This window comes from Acomys minous, assembly GCF_964271855.1.
Source record: "Acomys minous genome assembly, chromosome: 12".
In the NCBI taxonomy this organism is placed as follows: domain Eukaryota; kingdom Metazoa; phylum Chordata; class Mammalia; order Rodentia; family Muridae; genus Acomys; species Acomys minous.
In genome coordinates this window covers 6937744-6959591 of record NC_140493.1, presented here as the reverse complement: position 1 = coordinate 6959591, position 21848 = coordinate 6937744, and the positions used below count along the sequence as shown (strand labels likewise).

Below are 21848 nucleotides of genomic sequence, written 5' to 3'. Positions count from 1 at the left end.
AATCCCAGATGTGGCAGCAGATACCAGAGCACCAGAGCCTCAGCAGACTAAGTCAGGGCCGAGGAAGACAAGTCCGCCGCTAGCGTGCTTGCCATCCAACCGTAAGGACAGAGAGTGGATCCCCGGGAGCCCACATAAACACACGGCGCACAGCCTCCCAGGGCAGAGGCGAGCTCCCTGGCTTCGTAGACCGGCTGAGTTTCAGTGAAAGACTTCCTCAGTGGCCGAGAATGATGGAGGCGATGCTTTGTCTTTCTCTTTTCTTCTTTCTTTCTTTCTTTTTTCCCCCCTGATGATCCTTACCACCAGCCTCAGACCTCAACATGCCACCTGCATACACATACACATGACTGTATACATTGAGAGAGTGGGTATCTGAAGTTTCCTGGGGTTATTGACTCTTTCCCAGTGACTTTAGATAGCAGAAAATATTGGTAAGTTTCTGTTCTGAGCATTTGGATTAGTCACCACTGATATCAATATTTGTGTTTGAATTGTGCATAAATTTTAAAGGTTTATGTGGGTGAAGGTTGCTGAGGAGCAAACGCAGGCAAGGCCTTGAGTGTGTGAGACAATTGTTCAGTAACTGCACACCCAGCTCTTTTCCAACCTTAGCTATGTGTGGGAATGGACAGAAGACAACTCATTAAAATTAATAGGACTCTACTGTAGTAGAGCTCGTCAGTGTTGCACTGATGGTTGATTAAATGTTCCATAATCTGACAGACATTTGGATTGTAATTACAGTCACTGCCAACATTAATAGAATGTCCCATAGAACCCCTGCAGGAGACACGAACAACTTTCTAGGAGGAATCCTCTCTTTTCTCTAAATTGAAAACAGAAAGAGATGGCTTCCTCAGATTTAGTTTGTTAACAGTGATACACTTCAGTAAACTTTAAATCAAGATTCTTAAAAGTAAATTACCAGTCTCCTCCTGAAATAGCAGAGCTCCCGGGGCTTGGGGACGGAGCGCTTTAAGGCCTGAGGGTACGCTCGTGTTACTGTTGACTGCCTTTACTGCTTGTCCAGCCTGGCTTAAAACACATGGCACGAAATAGGTCTCCTGTCCCCGGGTTCCAGGTACTTGGCCTTTGGGGTGTGCACCACTCATTTTGTCTGTCTGCCTGTCTCTGAAAGGGACTTTCCCTGGCAGCTGTGGCGGTTACATGACACTCTGCATCACATGCAGCGCAGTAAGGAAAGCGCAGGAAGTCATGAGCTGCTGCACGAGCCTTTACCTCTGAGCCATCCTGGTACCCCGTGTGGATCTTCATGTCCTCTATTTCCTCATACACTCTCTTTAGGCGTCTTTCCCAAACCTAGTATGACGAAAAGATGCTTTGTATTTGTTGCATGGTTAGCCAAGTTAATTGGTAAGAATAGAGAGAGAGATGTTTTATTCTTCAGTAACAGATTAAGTTATTTTAAGATCGTGTTAACTTGAGGAGTGTGATAGATGTTTATGTGTAAGTTCCATGTTAATTTCTATTCAGGAGCTTTGGGTGAAGGCACCTAAACAGTTAACTATTGCTTAGACTTGACGTCTCCTCATCAGTTACTATTGCAATATAGAAACATCAAAATCTGTTCCTGTATGCCTAGATATTTGTCTACTTTTTAAGATATTTGAGATTTTTGGTTCATCAAAATCGTTAAAAAAAATAAGCTATATATTCTTGTGTGGGGAGGGGTAGCAGAGGTTGGCAATAGGTATTTTCCTTAGTCACTTTCCTTCTTGATCTGTAAGATAGGATTTCTAACTGAATCGGAGCTCGTAGTGGGCGAGACTAGCTGGCCAGCAGGGTCCATGACACACTTGCCTGTGCATTCCTGGAGCTAGGATCTCAGTCACGTGACACCGTGGCCGTCTTGTTTGGATGCTGGGCACTTGAAATCAGGTTGCCATGTTTATGCCACAAGCACTTACCCACTGAGCCATTCCCTGAACTCTGCTGTGTATTATCGTTCAGTGTTAAAAGTTACAAAGAATCAGTGTCTTAGTCATTTGTAACTCTTATTATGCACCCCAGGATTATAAGTGGTATTCCTAAAATATTTTGAAATTGAAGAGGTGTCTATGCAAATGCTGACTTTGAGCCATATAGGGCAGCAAACCTGTAATCCTAGCATTTGGAAGTCTCTGCAGGAGCAATGTGACTGCAGAGCCAAGCAGGGCAGCATATGGAGACCACATCTCAAACCCACCTCAGAATATATTTTCTGTTATTTATGTAACAGTAGATTTTTACTTGTGTTTTATAGAGAGGTTTTAGAAGTTGTTTGTATTTTACACTTTTTATGAATCTAGGTATTTCTGAAGTATGCTGAAATGTTTGATCTGTACGTTTTCCAACTTAGTTTCTTAAACTAGTGACAGCTTTATTTGAAAATATTGTCTTTAGGGTATTTGTCTCATGTCATGGCTCCTGAGGTCCAGGCATACTACAATCCTGTACTATCTGTTTGCCTTATGTGCCCGTCTTCTAACTTTCAAAGTTTTGTTAAGTATATATTTTAAAATTAATTCTCTTGTATAAAATCATGTTATTTTTATTTTGGAAATTATTTTTTAAAAAGATTTATTATTTATATTACCTGAATGTGTGCCTGCATGCTGGATGAAGGCACCAGATCTCATTATAGGTGGTTGTGAGCCACTATGTGGTTGCCAGGAATTGAACTCAGGACCTTTGAAAGAGCAGACAGTGCTCTTAACCTCTGGGCCATCTCTCCAGCCCCGGGAAATAATGTTTAAGGCACAAAAACCCCTAGCTGGTTGTAATAGCGCATGCCTTTAATGCTAACCCTTGAGAGGCAGAGACTGGTGGAACCCTGAGTTTGAGCTGGCATGGTCTTCATAGTGAGTTCCAGGAAAGCCAGGGCTGCACAGAGAAACACTGTCTCAAAACAAAACAAAAACAAAAATGAACAAACAAACAAAAAAACAAATGACACAAAAACATGAACATAAAAGTAAAAATTTACTAATTAAATTACATCAAAATAAAAATGTCTCCTTGAAACATTAAGAACACCAAGTCACTGGCTGGGAAATTTTGAGAAAAAGTATTGAATACGTGTTTCTTATTCAAGGTCTTTAACACTGATGCTAATACCATAAGGATGCAGTCAAAGGAATTCAGATATATTGCAGATGAGAATGTAAAATGCTGCAGCCACTTTGAAAAATGGTTTTTCAGTTTCTTAGAAAGTTAAGCATTCAATTTATGTGTGGCCCAGCACTACTACTTCTAGATATTTATCTAAGAAAAATGGGGGTGTGCCCCCAAAAGCCCTACACAAGAATGTTTATAACAGCCATATTTATACACAGCTGTCCTAAACTTGAAATAGTAGAAATTCCCTTCATCTGGGACACTATGATCTATGTCTAGAAAGGAATGCAGTATTGATTCACATGTCAATATGGATCTCAGACTGTTTTGTTGGATGAAAGGAAACACACACAAAAGCCTATGTATTGTATAATTCCAATATGTGATATTTCAAAGTAAAACAGAACCCGGGAACAAAGTGCAATAGGGATGGGCTGGGATTGCAGCAAAGGAACAGAATTGCTGTGTTTATGCCTGTGGTTAGAAAACTGCATGTACTTTTCAAAAATTTTAGGATTCTAATGCTAAAAATTATGGCTTTTACCGCTATCTCAGTAAGTCCAATGAAATAGTGATTTGCTATGACTTTTGTCAGTGATGTCCAAGAAGGTAAGTACACTTTAATATTTACAAATGTAATTTCTAACAATTAGTAAGCCTGAAAGGTTGAAAAATTGGACAGTTATGTACTCAGCTTATATGCTGAAGAAAGAGAAGGGGAGGGGTCTGCCGTGTTACTCCAGAGAGAGGGGCCTGCCGTATTACTCCAAAGAGAGAGGGATCAGGATCCATCGATGGTAACTTACAGTGTTTTGTTTGGTTCTTTCTTTTACTAGATTATCTACGTCAAAGTTATGGGTTATCTATGGATTTTAATTCGCCAAATGATTATAATAAACTGGTGCTTTCACTGTTGTCTGGACTCCCAAACGAAGTGGACTTTGCTATTAACGTGTGCACTCTGCTATCAAATGAGAGCAAGCATGTCATGCAGCTTGAAAAAGATCCCAAAATCATCACGTTATTACTTGCTAATGCTGGGGTGTTTGATGACAGTAAGTTTTCGTGAACTTTAAATGTAATTCTTTTTTCATGGGTCCTAAGAAGAAAAACATCTTTTTCAGTAAAACACATTTGCTATCGTCGCTTATATGAGAATTTATTGTAGAATTTTAGAGATTTGTGGGGTTTTCTCTTTTTACTTTTAAAAGCCAATTATTTGCAAATGAATTCATTTTAATATATTTTGATTTATATCAAGTTGCAAACTTTACAATTATATTTGGATTTATCTAGCTAGGAGTGTTGTGAATTTGCCATAGACTAATTTTATGTGAAAAAAAATAAAAATAGTGTAAACATACATAAAAATTAGCTTCTTCCTCTGCTTTTGATTATATGAGAAGGGGACAAAGACTATTATCTCTGTTCTTGTTGTGACTTTGAATATCTAAATTTGTTAGATTACCATCTCATTTTCATGGAGTTTGTTTTCTGTGATATTTTATTTTGACCCTTCAGATATAACTGAACACTTATATAGAATGAAATTTGAAGTGTTTATCCCTCTTTTGAAACCTTAGAACAAAAGCTCTGTAAGGAGCATCTATTTTCCTATCAGAGTAGTGTTAGTGAAGTCTTGCTGCCCTGCCATTAATGGAATTGTGTGTAAATGAGGGCTGACACGCATAGCACGGAGTGACTTGATCAGTCATCGTGGATGATAAAAACAAGGCATTCTCCTGTCCAGTGTATCAGCTCACATTCCGCAGGCATATTGTCCTTGCAGTGCTGTGGTCGAGAACACTAAGTTTAGCAGACACTGTCACCTCCTCGGTTCACTCCTGTGCTGCATAGTGAACCTGAGTCTCCAAAAGACAATGAGCTCCAGCAACCCCAGTGGCTCTAGGGCTGGGAGGTGGGTCAGGGAGTGCAGGAGCTGACAGCCGTGGGGCTTGAGTTGGGATTGCCAGAACCCACCTAAAGCTGGAGTTTAACAGCACACCTCTGCCACCAGTCCTCCTGTGGCGACGTGCTGCAGGAGCAGCCGGACCTGAGGCTCACTGCCGTACACACAATGTGGAGCACACACACTCTCAGTCACAAAGCAGTGTGATTCCATCTGCTTCCTTGTTTGTTTGTTTGGAGTAATTATCTTGTAGAGTTTTCCTTATAGGGATTTTATTTACCAGCATTATTTACAACAAATGTATTGTTCTGTATTTTAAAGTATTAATCATATAGCCCTTTCTGAAACCAGCATGGGGATTTTCAGTGTTGGCAGCCTGGCACTCTATAAGCAGTGGCATCTGTTTAGCTCTTTACTGTGTTTTTTCCCTATAAAAGGAAGTTTGTATAGGTATATTTTTAAAAAATTGTATAGGTACAATTTATAAAAAAATTAAAGTTATTTAACTCTTTAAAAGATTTATTTGTGTGTGTGTGTGTGTGTGTGTGTGTGTGTGTGTGTATTTGTGTCTGTGTCAATGTGGTGTGTGTATGCGCCCAGTTTCTGTTCTGTGTTGCTAGGGACCAAACTTAGGGCCTCATCTGTGCTCTACCATAAGATAGGTCTAGCTGGAGCTATGTGTCTGCAGTATAGAGACAAAGAATGTTTAAAGTTTCACTATTATTTATTTATTTATTATTATTTATGTATTATATAAGATTTTATATATTGTATATTATTTATATATGTTGTTGTTGTTATTATTATTATTATTATTATTATTATTATTATTAAAGTTGTACTATTAATATTACTTACTATAGTTCAGTAGTATCTGGTCCTGTGATTATGAACCACTTTTAGCAAACACAATACATTGAAATTAGTTTTATTATTGTTAAAGCTATGTAATATTAAGAATCAAGGATCCACTAACTGCATTTATCCTGTTTGTTCTTTTAGCTTTGGGATCATTCTCTACTGTCTTTGGAGAGGAATGGAGAGAGAAGACCGATAGAGACTTTGTTAAGGTAACTCACAAGCTAAAATATGGACCCATGGAGCACGTGCAGCTAGGCTAATATGGAGTCAGGTGGCTGCTGGCCCTGTGTGCATGTTGCACACTACCACTTTTCTCTTTGGCAGAATTGATTCCATGCCTATTTAGAGGTTGTGGTTGAGTGGAAATCGCTTAAGGTCTCTAATAAACAGAAATGAAATTCCTGTGTTCTCTAGTTTATGTTAAGGTAATGAATATGTAATGATAGGAAAAAATACTTAAATCTTTAAACTCCAAGGGTGAGTTTCAGGAAATTTTATTTTGATAAGCACTGAGTTCAAGGTCAGCCTGGTCTACAAAGTGCGCCTAGGACAGCCAAGCATACAGAGAAACCCTGTCTTGGAAAACCAAAACAACGAACAAAACAAAAACCTATAGAATTCAAAAAGAGAGCTAGAGAAATGGCTCAGAGGTTAAGAGCACTGCCTGCTCTCCCAGAGGTCCTGAGTTCAATTCCCAGCAACAACATGGTGGCTCACAACCATCTGTAATGTGATCTGATTCCTCTTCTGGCCTGCAGGTGTACATGCAGGCAGAGCACTATATATATAATAAATAAATAAATAATTTTTAAAAAAGAATTAAAGAAATAATCCTCAACAAGCCGTGACTATGAACAATGAGTAGGTGCAGTTTATGGGGAAACATCTGTGAACGATTTTGGAAAAGGGTCTAGTTGTGAATTTCAGATTAGGAACCACAAAAAGATCTGGACAAATTGTTTTCATATTTATATCCATCTTAGTTTTTTGGATTTCAAATAAAAACTGAAAAGCTAGGTGTGGCCAGGCATGGTGGTTTACACCCTTAACCCAAGCACTCATCAAGCTAGGCAGAGGCAAGAGGAGCTCTTTGCATTTGAGGCCAGCCTGGTCTATGTAGTGAGTTCCAGCCAGGGCTCCATGGGTAGTGAGACTGTGTCACAGTAAGGAAGGTGGAGTAGGGAGCAGCAGTAGCAGCAGTTGTCGCCACCACTAGGTATAACAGCGCACACCTGTAATTCAGGTTTTCTGGAAACTGAAACATGAGGTTTGACGTGAGCTTGTTCATTAGCCAAGGTTACAGAGAGCAAGTTCTGGGCTAGCCTGTACTCCCTGATGAGACATAGTTTGGGAAGGAAAACCCCCACAAATAACAGCATATCATTTTATTTATCATAAGAGTATATAATCTGTCATCTCATTAAATTATAGAATATGGACCTTAAACATTAAATGATTATACATTTTATTTTTAAACTAATGCGTGGGGTTGGGGAGGAGTTTGGCTCAGTCAGTAACTGTTTCTGAGAACACTTGAATTTAATCTCCAGACTCGCGTCACCAGGTGTAGTGGTGCACTGTGGAAATCCGTGTGCTGAGGAGGACAAGAATGCAGGGCCCGAGGCTCACAAGCTAGCTGACCTAGCCTAACTGGGGAGCTTCGGGCCGGAAGGAGGCATGTGAGGATGGCACCTGAGGTTGTGTGCTGGTCTCCACATGAGTGTGTGTACACCTTTCCCCATGCAAAGATGTGTAAACAGACACGTTAAAAAATCTGATGCCAGCCAAGGCTACACAGAGAGACCCTGTCTCGAAAAACCAAAAAATAAAAAATAAAAATTCGGATGCATGCCTAGCTTTTAAATTTGGTTTTGCTATTTCTTCAGATGAAAATTTTTGAGTGTAAGCACTTTGTATCTTAATGAGCATTCCATCAACATACCAATATATACTTTATAGCTTCATTATCACTAGTTACTAAATATCAGTACCAATAAGATTTTGATACTGAAATCCTGTGCAAATTTGGATTAAAAGAGACTTGATCTAAGGATTAAAGTAGTTACCTAATGTCGTTGGGGCTAGTGCTGTTTTACTTAAAGGGACATAAAATGGGTTTGTGTCTAAGTAGCTTAGTATATACCAAGCTGTAAAAGTTTTAAAACAGATAGTATAAGATTTTTTTTTTTTTAAGATCTTATTATAAGCAAAAAGCTTCTGGTTTCTCTTGTGACAAAATTCAGTTTTCAGTTTTAGGTAACTAAACTACTTATAAGGTCCCCATAATCAAAAGTATTTCATGAAAAGTTCTATTATGAAAGAAATTTGATGCAATCCAGCCATCTGCGTTCTGTACATGATATATCTTTTTTTTATATATATACAAAAGTTCTGTCTCGGGACCAGAGAGAAATGGCTCAGTGGTTAAGAGCACTGTCCTGAGTTCAATTCCCAGCGACCACGTGGTGTCTCATAACCATCTGTATTTGGTATCTGGTGCCCTCTTCTGGCCTGTAGATATACAGGCAGACATACAAGTATACATAAAAATATAGGTATACATATAAGTCTACATAATATACATAATTGAATCTTTTTTTTAAAAAAAATCTGTCTTTGCCGCCCACTGTGTACCTTGCTGCTTACTTACAAGCATCTCTTCTCCTTAGACACTTAATGGCCACTTATATGTGTTTTTATTTAATTATTCAACAGGGTTGGAAATATAACTCAGTTGGGAGAGCGCTTGCCTACCATGCACGGGAAGGTCTCAGATCTATCCCTAGCCCTGCATAGAGCTGCCAGGGGGAGCCCTCTCGTCCCTTGTGATTCTAACACTCAATAGGTTTGGGCAGAAGTTCAGGATCATCCTTGGCCACATAAAGAGTTGGAAGCCAACCTGGGCCATGAGATTCTGTTTACAAAAAAAAAAAAAACAAAAACAGAAAAGTTGGTTTGAAGAGTTAGCTCACTTGATTGTTCACAGTAAAATATATGTGCATGCATAAATATATAATGTTCATGTAAGCAATCTATACTGTCGCTAGAACAGGCTATTCCTATTTTCCATTGTTACATATTTTTTGAGTCAGGGACTATATCAGTTATTTTGAAGACAAATACACCTCGTCAATTGGCTCTTGTTCATGTTATTATTAAATAAAATATATACTTTCAAAATGCTAGGCCTAATGTTACATAAAGTTTTGTATAATGGATTATGAAATAATTTTTTTGAGGCAGGACCTCACAATATTGCATTGTCTATTCTGGGACTCATTAGAGACCAGTCTGGCCTTGAATTCAGAGAGATCCACTCACCCCTTTCTCCTGAGTGCTAGAATTAAAGGCGGGTACCCCATATCTTTCTTTATACGATACCTAATTAAAACTATATAAGAATTAGCTTTAAATTCCCTTTGCTTTCAAGGAAGACTTGTCAATTTTGAAGCATTTTTTAAAAATCACTTTGCACATTGATCACTTTATTTGACATATATTTACTAATCATATTCTGTGAGCTGAGATATTGAGAAAATATCCTGCTGAATTTCCATTCTATTGCAGGAAGACACAAAATTAAAGTAATTTGAAGTTTTGGCAAGTGTTGTGAAGAAAGAAAAGCAGGTTCATATGGCACAGCTTTAAGATACATTTGAGTCCGTGTTCACATTAGACAGTTCCCAATAAAAGTCTTTTCTCAGGAGGTAATAGCTGGTGATTTGGGGAAAGTTTAAATGATAATAGGGAAAACAGTATTTTGGATAAGAAGATTTCAGACTGAAGAAATAATACTACATTCAAATGCTCTAAAGCAGGAAGCAATCTAGCCTTGGGTGTGTACCATATGTCTATGGGGTAGCACCCGGGTAAGGCCAGGGAAGCAGCTTAGATACATGTGTCAAACGTGTGTAGTTGACTGCATTCTAACTAAGGTTATTCTAAAAAATATAGTCATCATGTAGCTGTATGCATTAAAGTTAAATTCTATTTACATAAATTGTTTTTCTTTACTGTATTAACTTTTCCCAAGCTCTTAGTTCAATTTTACCTCACATGTAGAAAAGCACATAAAGATACAGCTTAATAAATGCTCAGTCATGGGGAGGAAGAGGTGCTGTGAGTTCAAGGCCAGCCTGGTCTACAAAGTAAGTCCAGGACAGCCAAGGCTACACAGAGAAGCTCTGCCTCAAAAAACCAAACCAAAACCAAAACCAAAACAAAAAAAAAATGCTCAATCAGGAATGGCATCGTGTTGTTACCCAAATAGACAAACTTCTGAAGCCTGCTGTCCGTGCTCCTTTCTGTTGGTCTCTTTTGTCTTTCTTTTCTTTCTTTCTTTCTTTCTTTCTTTCTTTCTTTCTTTCTTTCTTTCTTCGAGACAGGGTTTCTCTGTCTAGCCTTGGCTATCTTTGGATTCACTTTGTAGACCAGGCTGGCCTCAAACTCACAGTGGTCTGTCTGCCTCTGCCTCCTGAGTGCTGGGATTAAAGGCGTGTACCACTACACCCGGCTCCGTTTGTCTCTTAACTGTCCTTTCTTGCTTTGTCAAAATTATGCCTGTGAAGAAAACTTCATGTTATTGCTTGTATTAGAATTTATTTCCACTGCTTTATATCCTTACACAAATCTATAGAAATGTCTTTTCTACTTCAAATAATAAATGAGTTATTGCAAGTTTGGAAACAATGAAGTCTATCCATAAGGACTCTCTGCTTATGTTCTGGTGCATGTTGATGACACGCCTGTGAGATGATTCGCTAGATTACAGTGGTGCTCTCTGTCTCTGTGTGTGCATGTGTTCAGCATTATTAGATTCTGTTAAACAGATTATCAGCATGGTTGTATGTTGGTCGTCCCCCCCCCCCCCAATCTCTCCCTCCCTCTCTCTCAGTTTTTCGAGATAGGGTAGGGTTTCTCTGTGTAGCTCTGGCTGTCCTGGAATTCACTCTTTAGTCCAGGCTGTCCTGGAACTCAGCAATCCGCCTGCCTCTGCCTCCCGAGTGCTGGGAGTAAAGGCGTGCGCCACCGCCCAGCTGGCGGTTGTATGATTTTTCAACAGCAATAACCTAGAGTTTCATTTGCTCATTGTTGTCACTTTCAAGTTGTTGGTCTCTTTGATTATGACCATTTCTCTGAATATATGGTGTCACTCTGTGTTTTAACTTCTATTTTCCCCCTAATGACTGATGAAAATTAAAATACCAGAAAAAAAAAAAAAAGAAAGAAAGAAAGAAAAAAGAAAAAGAAAAAAAAGAAAATTAAAATACCTTAGGCTATTTTGATACCTTGTTTGAGTTAATGCCCTTATTTTGTGTGTTTTTAAATTGCGATTATTAACATTACTGATTTTTAGAAGTCTGTGTATGTTTCCTGGTAAAGTTCTTTTTAAAATGTGTTTTAAAAATAATCTCTGTTGGTTTTCTTTCTTTAAAGATGTTCTTTGGTGGAAAGGTTTGCTGTTCTTTTATCTGGTTGTTGGTAGGTTGGTTGAGGCAGGGTCTGCTCTAAGCCAAGCTTTCTTAGAACTTACTGTAATATATCCTAGGCTGGCCTCAGACTTGGAGCAGCCTTCCTACCTCAGCCTCCCAAGTGGCTGGCAGTGTGTGAGCCTCTGCTATCAGCTGCACGTGGTGGCTCAGTCTGAATGTAGTCCAGCTTATCCACTTCCTGCTCTAAGCTAACCTTTGTGTGAGTCCTTTTTACAAAATTCTGCCTGCTTTTAGGTCACAATTACATTATATTTACATACATGTGTGTAATATATGCATATAGAACTATACAGACTGTATATGTAAATGTGAAGGTCAGACAGTTCACATTTACATATACAGTCTGTAGAGCATTTGTGTCTAAGTTAGGACTCATTTCATTTTCTTTTATTTGTTATACTTCTTATTTAATTGCAATTTCACCTTTTTCATGAGTTTGATGATTGTATATGTAGGGACTGTTTCTGGACCCTTCTATCCAGTTGGTTGGTTGGTTTGGTTAGAGGTTGGTGTGTCACTGGATTTCTCAGCTGGAGAGTTGGTTTCAAAGCTAAAAGTGCTTACTGCTCTTACAGAAAATCTGGTTTTGATTCCCAGCACCCGCATGGTGGCTCACAACCACCTGTGACTCCAGTTCCAGGAGATCTGAAGCCCTTTTTTAATTCCTCATGCACTAGGCACACACATGTTGAGCATACATAAAAGCAGATAAAAACATTCATATATCTAACAAGGTATATACGTGAATTAATTTAAAAAACAGATATTACTAATATATTTCTAAAATACTCATTTGTCTTTTATTATTCAGGGCCCATTGCTAAAGATATGCTCTCTAATTTCATGTTTCAAGTGTAATTTGAAGGCCAGGAAAGCAGGCTTTTCATCTGCTTGTTGGTCCCTATTTTTATGTGCATCTCTCCTTTTCCTTTTGAATCTATGTACCTTCCATGTTATAAAGAACACCCTGGAGGAAGGTGGTGGCGGTACATGCTTTTAATCCCAGCATTTGTGAGGCAGAGACAGGTGGACTATACAGAACACCGCCCCCCCCCAAAAAAAACCCCACCCTGAACTTGGCCTGTTGGTGGAGATACTGTATTCAAATAATAACTCATTTTGTCTTTATTTTACCAATATTATAGTCATAGAGTTGTTCTTTTATTGTTGCTCTCTTGCTTTCTTTCTTTTTTGTCTTTCTTTCTTGTATAATAACACAGATGATGTTGTTGGTTTGTGACCATTTGACAAGAAAACTTCTGGAATCCCATAATTGAAGTTTTGGTGTCTTTTTGTTGGTTTGTTTTAGGTCTGTTCTGCAGCCCTGGCTGACCTGGAGCTCCCTCCATAGACCAGGCTCAAAACTCATACAAATCAACCTGACTCTGCCTCCTGGGTACTGGGTTTAAAGGAATCCTATCTCTGCATTGGTTTTTGTTTGTTCCTTTTTATATTTTCTGCTTAAATCTTTTTCTAATTGTGTCTAATATGTCACTGAACTCAGTTGTTAAAATTTTATTTTAGCAATCACGTTTTAATTTCTAAGGTCTCTTTTGTACAATTAAGGTTTCTCTTTGTATTTTCTGCTTTTAATAATTTGAGCAGATCTTTCTTTCTTTCTTTCTTTTTTTCCGAGACAGGCTTTTTCTGTGTAGCCCTGGCTGTCCTAGACTCACTTTGTAAACCAGGCTGGCCTTGAAATCACAGCGATCTACCTGCCTCCACCTCCTGAGTGCTGGGATTAAAGGCATGTGCCACCACGCCCGGCTATTATTTCATATATTTTAAAAATATCTCTACATAAATGTATACACTTTAGGTGTAGCTTATGTAATACACATATATCTGGCATCTTAGTTACTGTTCTGTTGCTGTGAAGAAACACCATGACTGAAGCAACTGTTATGACAGAAAGCATTTAACGGGAGAGGCATGAGGTGCTTGCTTATGGGCAAGGAGCGTGGCAGCATTCAGGCAGACGCTGGAACAGCAGCTGAGAAGGACATCCTTGTAGACATACAGTTATTGTATAGTTTAAATGCTGATTTATGTACACCCCTCTCCCATGTCTGAGAATTTACTGTCTAAATGTTATGTAAACTCTACTCCCCAAATGTCCCTCTGATATGTCAATAAAGCAGTTTACAGCCAATCCATTAGCAGGGGAGAGAGTAGGGTTGGATTTCCTGCCAGCCATGGATAGAAAAGTTAGGAGAGGAAGTAGAGGATTCAGCCAGGGGATTGAGCCACAGGTAGAGGTCCAAGGAAGATCAGGAGGAAGGAGCTGCAGCCAAGGAAAGCTACAGAGTGCAAGTATTGCTGGGCTGTTTGCTGGAGTAAGACAGAACAGCACAGAGGGTTAAGAGCCGACTTAAGCTGCTCAAGATTGTGTTGTGAAGCCTTGTGTTATAGGAGTCTCAATTATTTGTGTGGTTGCCAGGTTAAGAAATAAGCTAAGAGAAACAAAAACTGTAATATAAATATAAATTAAACACATCCTAATCATCTGTAGGCAAAGAGAGCAACTCTGGGCTTGACATGGCCTTAATAACTTCAAAACTCACCCAGTGGCACAGTTCCTCCAATAGGACCGCACCTCCTAATCCTTCTAATCCTTTCCAATAGGGCCGCTCCCTGGTAATGTAAGCATTATGAGCCCACCAGGGCCTTTCTTACCACCACACCTGGAAACCCTAGTAAAAGCTGAGCTCCTGATGTTACTGAGCGACTCACAGGGTTGGTTCCTTGATTTTATCTCAGCTTTATCACTCTTGTTTTATTTGTTTTTGTACTTCATTTATTTGTGCTACCTTAATACATTTGCAAGACATTTAAAAACAAATGCTGTTCTGGTATTACTGTTTTGGTGCCCATTGGCTCAGGTAGTGGAAGCCAAGCCCGTGGACACTGCAGAGGAAACTGGTAGTGGACAACTTAGGTCGTGGGTTATAAACCTGGGCAGGGCAAATGTCTCCCCGTGATGGAGCTGCACTCCTGATTCTTGTTCTCAACTAAACAAAGATCCCAAAATGAAAACAGTAAGTTTGAAGTATAAAGAAACAGAAAGGCACAAGAACCAAGGCCCATTAAGAAACAGCACCTCGCCAGGCACAGGGGTGCACATCTTAATCCCAGCACTCAGGGAGGAAGAGGCAGGAGGATCTCTGTGCATCCTGTGAAGAATAAATCAAGATCCAACTACAAGTTATCAAAAAGAAACACTGAATTTGAGGAAGGAAAAACTATGATACAATATCATCAGCCATAAGAAAGCTGCTGTGGCTAACACAGAATCAGACAATGTCAAATTCAAGGCAAGAGAACTAAGCAGAAGTGCTAGGAAATATTTCATAATGAGACAAAGAACCCATCAGGAAAACACAGCGATTGCAAACATAGATGTGATTAATAAGAGAAGTTCAAATACATGAATCAAAACAGACAGAAATGAAAATAAATACAAACATTTATATCATAGTTGGCAATTTCATTCATTCATTTTTCATTGAATTTATTAATAGATGCCATGTTCAGTATAGCAACATAAAAACTCTCAAGGCTCATAGGAACCACTAATGAACAAAGACCATATACTGGACTGTAAAGCAAATCTTTATGAATTTTAAAAGGCCTGAATCATAAAAAACATACCCTCCAAAAACAATGGAATTTGACTAAATCAGTATTATTAATGATAACGAGAAAAGTTAGTAGGAAAATCTATTTTGTAGAAATTACAAGTGTAATCGTCTATGTAACTTAGGAGTTAAAAAAGACCAGAAAAAAGAAAGGGGGAAAAAAAAAAGACCAGAAACCCAGAAACTGTCTTAAGCTAAATAATAATGAAAGTGATTAAGAAAAAACAAAAAAAGAAGAGAGATGCGACTAGAGCAGCTTGTACAGTGAAGTGCAGAGTGTAGGAAGATATTAGATAACAGAAAGGCAAACTGATAACCTAAGAGAAAACGTTAACATATATAGTATGTAAATAACAATTGTACATAGAGACGGAATTGTTCTAGGATTCCTGATTTACCCGAGAAGTGGTAAAAACAATTTACTAAATGAGTTAATATGCAAATTGCTCTAGTATAAACAATGAGATAATAAAAAGGGTATACAACTTTAAATTATGAGTTAAACATTTGGACAATTAACAGTATTTAAAGGTGGATATGGTGCTGTATGCCTGTAATCCTGTCACTAAGGAGGTGATTCCAACAGCACACTAGGGAGGCTGAGGCAGTAGACTGGGTACAGTGTTAAGAGCCTGCTACAACAGACACACACCACGATCCATACTCAGTCCTAGGGTGACCCAAACACAACCAAAACACACTATAAATTTTAAAAACCTATCAGGAATGTGGTTCACTTAAACAACAACGTTATTTGGTTTCTAGAACCAAAAAAATCGTCTTCTAAATAAGCCAGAGCATCAAAATAGAAATGAAAAAGAATTGTAAGCTGAACTGTAATTAAAACAAGACATCACAAATATGTATCAAAAGGTAAAAATGTACACAGAGGGCATTTTGCTGCCATAAATGTATTATAATGTATTCATTAGAAAACCAAACATTAAGCCTTAACTTGTTAAAAAGGTGCAACATACTAAAGTCTAGGAAAACAGCAGAAAGAAAAAGGTATGAACAGTGGATATTCATGAAAAGAAAAACAACAGTGCAGTTTATCAAATCTCCAATACATTTAATGTTGTCCTGTTTGCATGGGATTAGTAATTACACTGCACTCCCACTGTGACTGTATGTATAAATGATTATTTTGTCTAACTTAAAATTTCAGCATCGACTTTCCTGAATTAAGGAAATTACCTAATTCTACAAGTAAAATGTCTGATGTGTGTGTGTGTGGGGGGGTGTTGTTGTTAGTTGTTAAATCTATCCCTTGAAATTTTAAGCTCGGGTATTGTTTTCTTAGTTCTAGAGTTTCCTTTAGTTTCCATTTCTTTGCCAAAATGTTCAATCTTTTATCTCTTCGGACCTGCTATCTATGATCATTTGACTTTCACATCACTATCTTTATTATTTACTGTACTTGTGGCTCTGATTTCATTGGCTATTGAATATTGTCTTTCTTTAATAACTTAATTTTTTTCTATTATTGCCAAATACCATAAGACTTTTTGTGTGTGCAGTAGACCCTTTGGCCCGGTGCAGCCTGGGAACCTTTGTTTTTACTAATAGCCCAAACTCAAAGGAACTTTGTCCCCAGAACTCAGTTATCTTGATGTGTGCCTCTCGTTTTATTAGTGGGAACCATGGGCCACTCCCACTGTTACACTCAAGCTGCAGTCACCGGCATTGACGAACTGGAGCTTTGTAAGCTACAGCGGTGTCAAGGCATTGTTAGATCTTACCCTGAAAAAGGCTTTTCTTTAAAGTTTGTAGGTTTTAACTCATATCTTTCTACTTACGGTTCAAAGACAGTTTGGAAATACTGGAAATCAACTTAAACATCTGCCCCACCAATGTACTCTTGTGTGTCAGAACGCCTGTAAAGAGGGATACTGTGATTATATACAGTTTATAGATGAAGTCAGTGCTCCCATAGTTTACATGTATTGATTTGCATAAGCCATAGGTTCCATAGTTGTAAGATAATCTGAAAACATGTGTGATTCCTGTGGGTGACAAATCACAGGAGCTTCCAGTCTCATAAGGTTTGCTATATAATACTTATAAGTAAAGAAACCACTTAATTTAGTGAATATAAAGATGTCATTTTCCCACCCAACTTCCCACAGTACCGTACAAGGTTCTGTGGACCCAGATTAAGAACCACTGGTTTAGCCGGGCATGGTGGCGCACGCCTTTAATCCCAGCACTCGGGAGGCAGAGACAGGCGGATCGCTGTGAGTTCGAGGCCAGCCTGGTCTACAAAGGGAGTCCAGGACAGCTAAGGCTACACAGAGAAACCCTGTCTCAAAAAACCAAAAAAAAAAAAAAAAAAAAAAAAAAAAAGAACCACTGGTCTATAAAAAGTTTATGTTAAGTTGTGTGAAAGGAAAGCGATTATGTCAGAGCTTTAAATTGGTAGATTGTAGCAGTATCCACAGGAAGTGAGAAAAACAGTATAGAAATTTATAGCTTTATGTAATGTATAATTATCAAAGTAATATAATATTTTTTTTAAGTCATCAGCATTTAAGTTATTTCTCATTGCAGTTTTGGAAAGACATTGTTGATGACACTGAAGTGCGTGACCTCATTTCTGACAGAAACAAGGCTCATGGTAAGTCAGCACAAGTCAGCTTATTGCCTGCTTTTAGAGTAACAGTAAGTGAAGTAGCAACTTAAGGGAAGTTTCTCTTTTCTGCTGCAGAAGATACATCAGGAGAATGGATTTGGGAGTCTTTATTTCACCCACCTCGAAAGCTGGGCATTAACGACATTGAAGGGCAGCGGGTTCTTCAGATTGCCGTGATTTTGCGGAACCTTTCCTTTGAGGAGAGCAACGTTAAGCTCTTGGCAGCTAACCGCACCTGTCTTCGTTTCCTCTTGCTCTCTGCACATAGCCATTTTATTTCATTAAGGCAATTAGGCCTCGACACGTTAGGAAATATTGCAGCTGAGGTGAGCATGTGGCACTTTCTTAACATGGCTTTTATTTTTACCCACATTTACTTTAAAAGTTTTAAGTGTTGCATCCTGTATCTGCCTGTATTTGCCAGATTTTAAGTGTGTGTGTGTGTGTGTGTGTGTGTGTGTGTGTGTGTGTGTGTGTGTGTCTTAAAGGTGATGTAGAAGCATATTTTTATGGGAAAAAAGCCAAACCAACCTACCTTTGAAATAATAGTTGAAATTTAGTGGTAACTGTCCCCAGATATACAACATTGTCTGGTTCACTTTTATTACATTTGAAACGCACAGTTTGGGAAGAAGCACAGCGCAGTGATGGTGTTCTTTCTTTCTTCCAGCTTTTATTGGACCCTGTTGATTTCAAAACTACTCATCTGATGTTTCATACTGTTACAAAATGCCTAATGTCAAGGGATAGATTTTTAAAGATGAGGGGTGAGAACACACATTTTTCATTTTTTCACATGAGCAAACTTTGTCATTTATTTCAGATAACAAAAAATGTGTATGTTTTTGCAGGCATGGAAATTTTGGGAAATCTTTGTAAAGCAGAGGATAATGGTGTTTTGATTTGTGAATATGTGGATCAAGATTCATATAGAGAGATAATTTGTCACCTCACCCTGCCTGATGTGCTGCTGGTCACCTCAACACTAGAGGTGCTGTACATGCTCACTGAGATGGGAGATGTTGCCTGCACAAAAATTGCAAAAGTAGAAAAGAGCATAGGTAAGACAGAATCAACACTTAAAAGTTTTTAAATTTCTATTTTATTTTTTTGAGACAGGGTCTCATGTAGCCCAGGCTGGCCTCAGATTTGCTATATAGCCAATGATAGTCCCCCTCCCATCATCTCCTGAGTGCAGGGGTTACAGATGCAAGTCACCCCGTTTGGTACAGTCCTGGGAATCCAACCCAGGCCTTTCTGCCAGATGAGCACGTTCTCCCAGCAGAGCTGTAGCTTCGGCCCAAGTGTTTTCCTGATGGAAGAAGACTAGTCCTGAACTGTGTGAGAACTTGGCTTTCTTGTGCAGTTTTGGAGAACTGTTACTCAATCAGACATGCCACTGGGCACCACCCTTCTCAATAAGGAGATCTGCTGTGTAACGCACGTGGCTTGTAGCTGTCAGCAGTCCGTGTTCTGCTCATATTTCTTGTTATATTTCAAATCTAAGCTAGCAGCACTACTAGACCTGACGCTCTCCTTCTCAAATGGTCAGAGTATCGAGGTTTAAGTGACTGAAGCTGAGGTGCTTCCTTTGGCTCTGCACACTGTTCCTGTGGGGGTGCCTGAAGCCATCACATCACCATGAAGCCTTGCAGTTTAGGTACACTCACTGAGGCATGTCTTGTTAGCATTTTCTTCAGGAACTAGAGTGATGCTTTTTTTTTTTTTAAAGATTTATTTATTATTATGTATACAGTGTACTGCCTGCATGTACACATGCAGGCCAGAAGAGGGCATCAGATCACATAATAGATGGCTGTGAGCTGCCATGTGATTGGTTGCTGGGAACTGAACTCAGGACCTCTGGAAGAGCATTCAGTGCCCTTAATCTCTGAGCCATTTCTCCAGCCCCCAATGATGCCTTTGTTAGGTAAAAACACTCCGGCCAAAAGTAACAAAGATTTAGCATGAAGTTTCTATTACTGGGAAATTAAAAGGTCACTTTCCATGTTGATGTTCCCCAAATCTGAATACATGTCAGAATTATCTTGAAAGCATTTAAACATAGAGACATTCAGACTCTACCTCAGAGATCTGGCTGCTTCTCTTCTAGTAGTTCTGATATACTGTGGTTCACAGACTGGCCAGATGTGCTGAGATGCCGGGCCGGCGCTGCTTTATAGTGCTGCTAACTAACCCTCTTCTTAACTTTTAGATATGCTAGTGTGTCTGGTTTCTATGGACATTCAGATGTTTGGCCCTGATGCATTAGCTGCCGTGAAACTTGTCGAACATCCGAGCTCCAGTCATCCAGTTCTATCTGAAATTAGGCCACAAGCTATAGAGCAGGTCCAAACCCAGACCCATCTACCATCTGGCCCAGGTTAGTGTTTCCATGTTGCTCTTTTTCAGTATGCTTATGGGTGTGTATAGAACTTAATGCTGAGGGTAATTCCAAATGTGCAGTACAAAGAAGTAATGTTTTACCAAGCAATTGGCTGAAGAAGACTTACATCACTCCTGTTTTCATAGCTAGCCTACATTGTAGATACAGCAAGATCAAGGTGAGCTCAGAGGAAGCACTAGGTAAGACAGGAATCAGGTTCAGAACAATTAAGGAAACATGAGAATGAACACACGATTAGTGCTTATTGTGTATGATCTAGTCACAGGATCTGTACCTCCCAGAGCAGGTAAATCATGCGTCACCTTCTCGTTCTCTTGAGTGATCAAGGTATATGTATTTGGTACCTTTAATATTCTGGGGGTGGTGGGGTTCTGTGTGTGTGAGTGTTTTGCATGCAGATGTGTCTGTGTACCAAAGGATTGTTAGAAGCTAGAAGAGAATTAGATCCTCTTTTTCTGGAGTTCAGATGATTGTAAGATATTGTGTGGTTGCTGGGAATTGAACCTGAGTCCTCCAGAGGAGCAGCTCATGGTGAGCCCTCTCTCTAGTCCCTCTCCCCTGCTGTTCGTACATTTCAGCTCTAAGATCATGGGATCAGACAGCTCAGGAATAGACGTGTGTGCAGCATGTGTACACCTGCACAGACGCACAGCATGCGTGTCTGTTTTGTGGCATTCTTCTTGGCGTTCCAGGGTTCAGTTCTGTTTAATTTGAATATATTTGATTATAGGGCAGACCTAATAACTAGCCTTTTCTTTTAGACTTCTGGCTAATTCTGAGTCATCATTTTTTATTTTAGCACATCCAGCTTTTGGTCAATTCTCTGTTTATTTGTCCTAACAAAGCATTTCATCTTTCACTTTCCCTGCCATATGTTGTCTCCAAGGTTACTGCTCCTTTCTTCCATTCTTTGAATGGAGGTGGCCATCTTCACAGTTAGTATGCAGGCTGTGTAGCATGACTTTTCTCCGTGTCTTCTTTGTTTATAAACTTAGTAGCACATCTGTTTATTGTTAGAGCTGCTAACTTCCGAATCTGTACTAGATAGCAGCTTTTCCCTTCTTGTTCTTTTATCTTCAGTTTCTTGTTCTTTTTTCCTCCTTTCCTGTACAAGTAAATTCAGGTCTTTCTCATCCTCCCTCATGATTCCCAAACAACAAAACAAAACAACAAAAATCTCATAGGACCGGATATGGTGGCAAGCAGATGTCTGTCTATGAGTTCAAGGACAGTCTGTTTACCAAGTGAGTTTCAGACCAGCCAAAGCTACATAGTGGGACCCTGTCCCCCACCCCGAAAACACTCCACTTCAGTGTTCTTCATGCTGTCACATGTTCGTTAAGCCATCTCTGTGCCTCCTCGTGCTGGTGGCTTGATGCTCTTCACATTCAGTCAAGGTTTCTGTCTCTTCATTGGAACTCCGAGTATTAAAATTGTTTTCTGTCTATCTGTGTGAAGTATGTAATTCCTGTCTCATGTTTTACTGTGTTCTCCTCAGGGTCTGGCAGTGTGGTAGTGTATGTGCATTGCACCTACCTGCCAGAACTGAACAAATATACTATAAAAAGCAAAACTAGGGAGTGTTGCTGTATCCATGGGGAGCAAATATTCAACAGCGGGGAGTTATCCAGGTGTATTGGCTTAACCTGTCATTCCAGCACTAAGGAGGCAGGGGCAGGAAGCTCTTGAAGCAAGGCCAGTTTGGGCTACTTAGTGAGACTGGTCTCTAAATACATAGGCCCATTATATGTAAATTGGAGAAAATTTTAATCAGTGTATAACCATTTAT

At 39.2% G+C, this 21848-nt stretch overlaps 1 protein-coding gene across 1 annotated transcript in view; it reads left to right on the top strand.

Moving 5' to 3' along the window:
- ARID2 (AT-rich interaction domain 2) overlaps window positions 1-21848 on the top strand; it is a 128866-nt gene that overhangs the window by 61167 nt on the left and 45851 nt on the right. Inside the window, exons 5-11 of the mRNA XM_084748937.1 lie at window positions 3957-4175; window positions 6032-6099; window positions 17571-17637; window positions 17728-17978; window positions 18323-18419; window positions 18504-18713; window positions 19868-20035. Coding sequence (XP_084605063.1) covers window positions 3957-4175; window positions 6032-6099; window positions 17571-17637; window positions 17728-17978; window positions 18323-18419; window positions 18504-18713; window positions 19868-20035 — 1080 coding nt within the window. The remainder of the gene's footprint in view (window positions 1-3956; window positions 4176-6031; window positions 6100-17570; window positions 17638-17727; window positions 17979-18322; window positions 18420-18503; window positions 18714-19867; window positions 20036-21848) is intronic.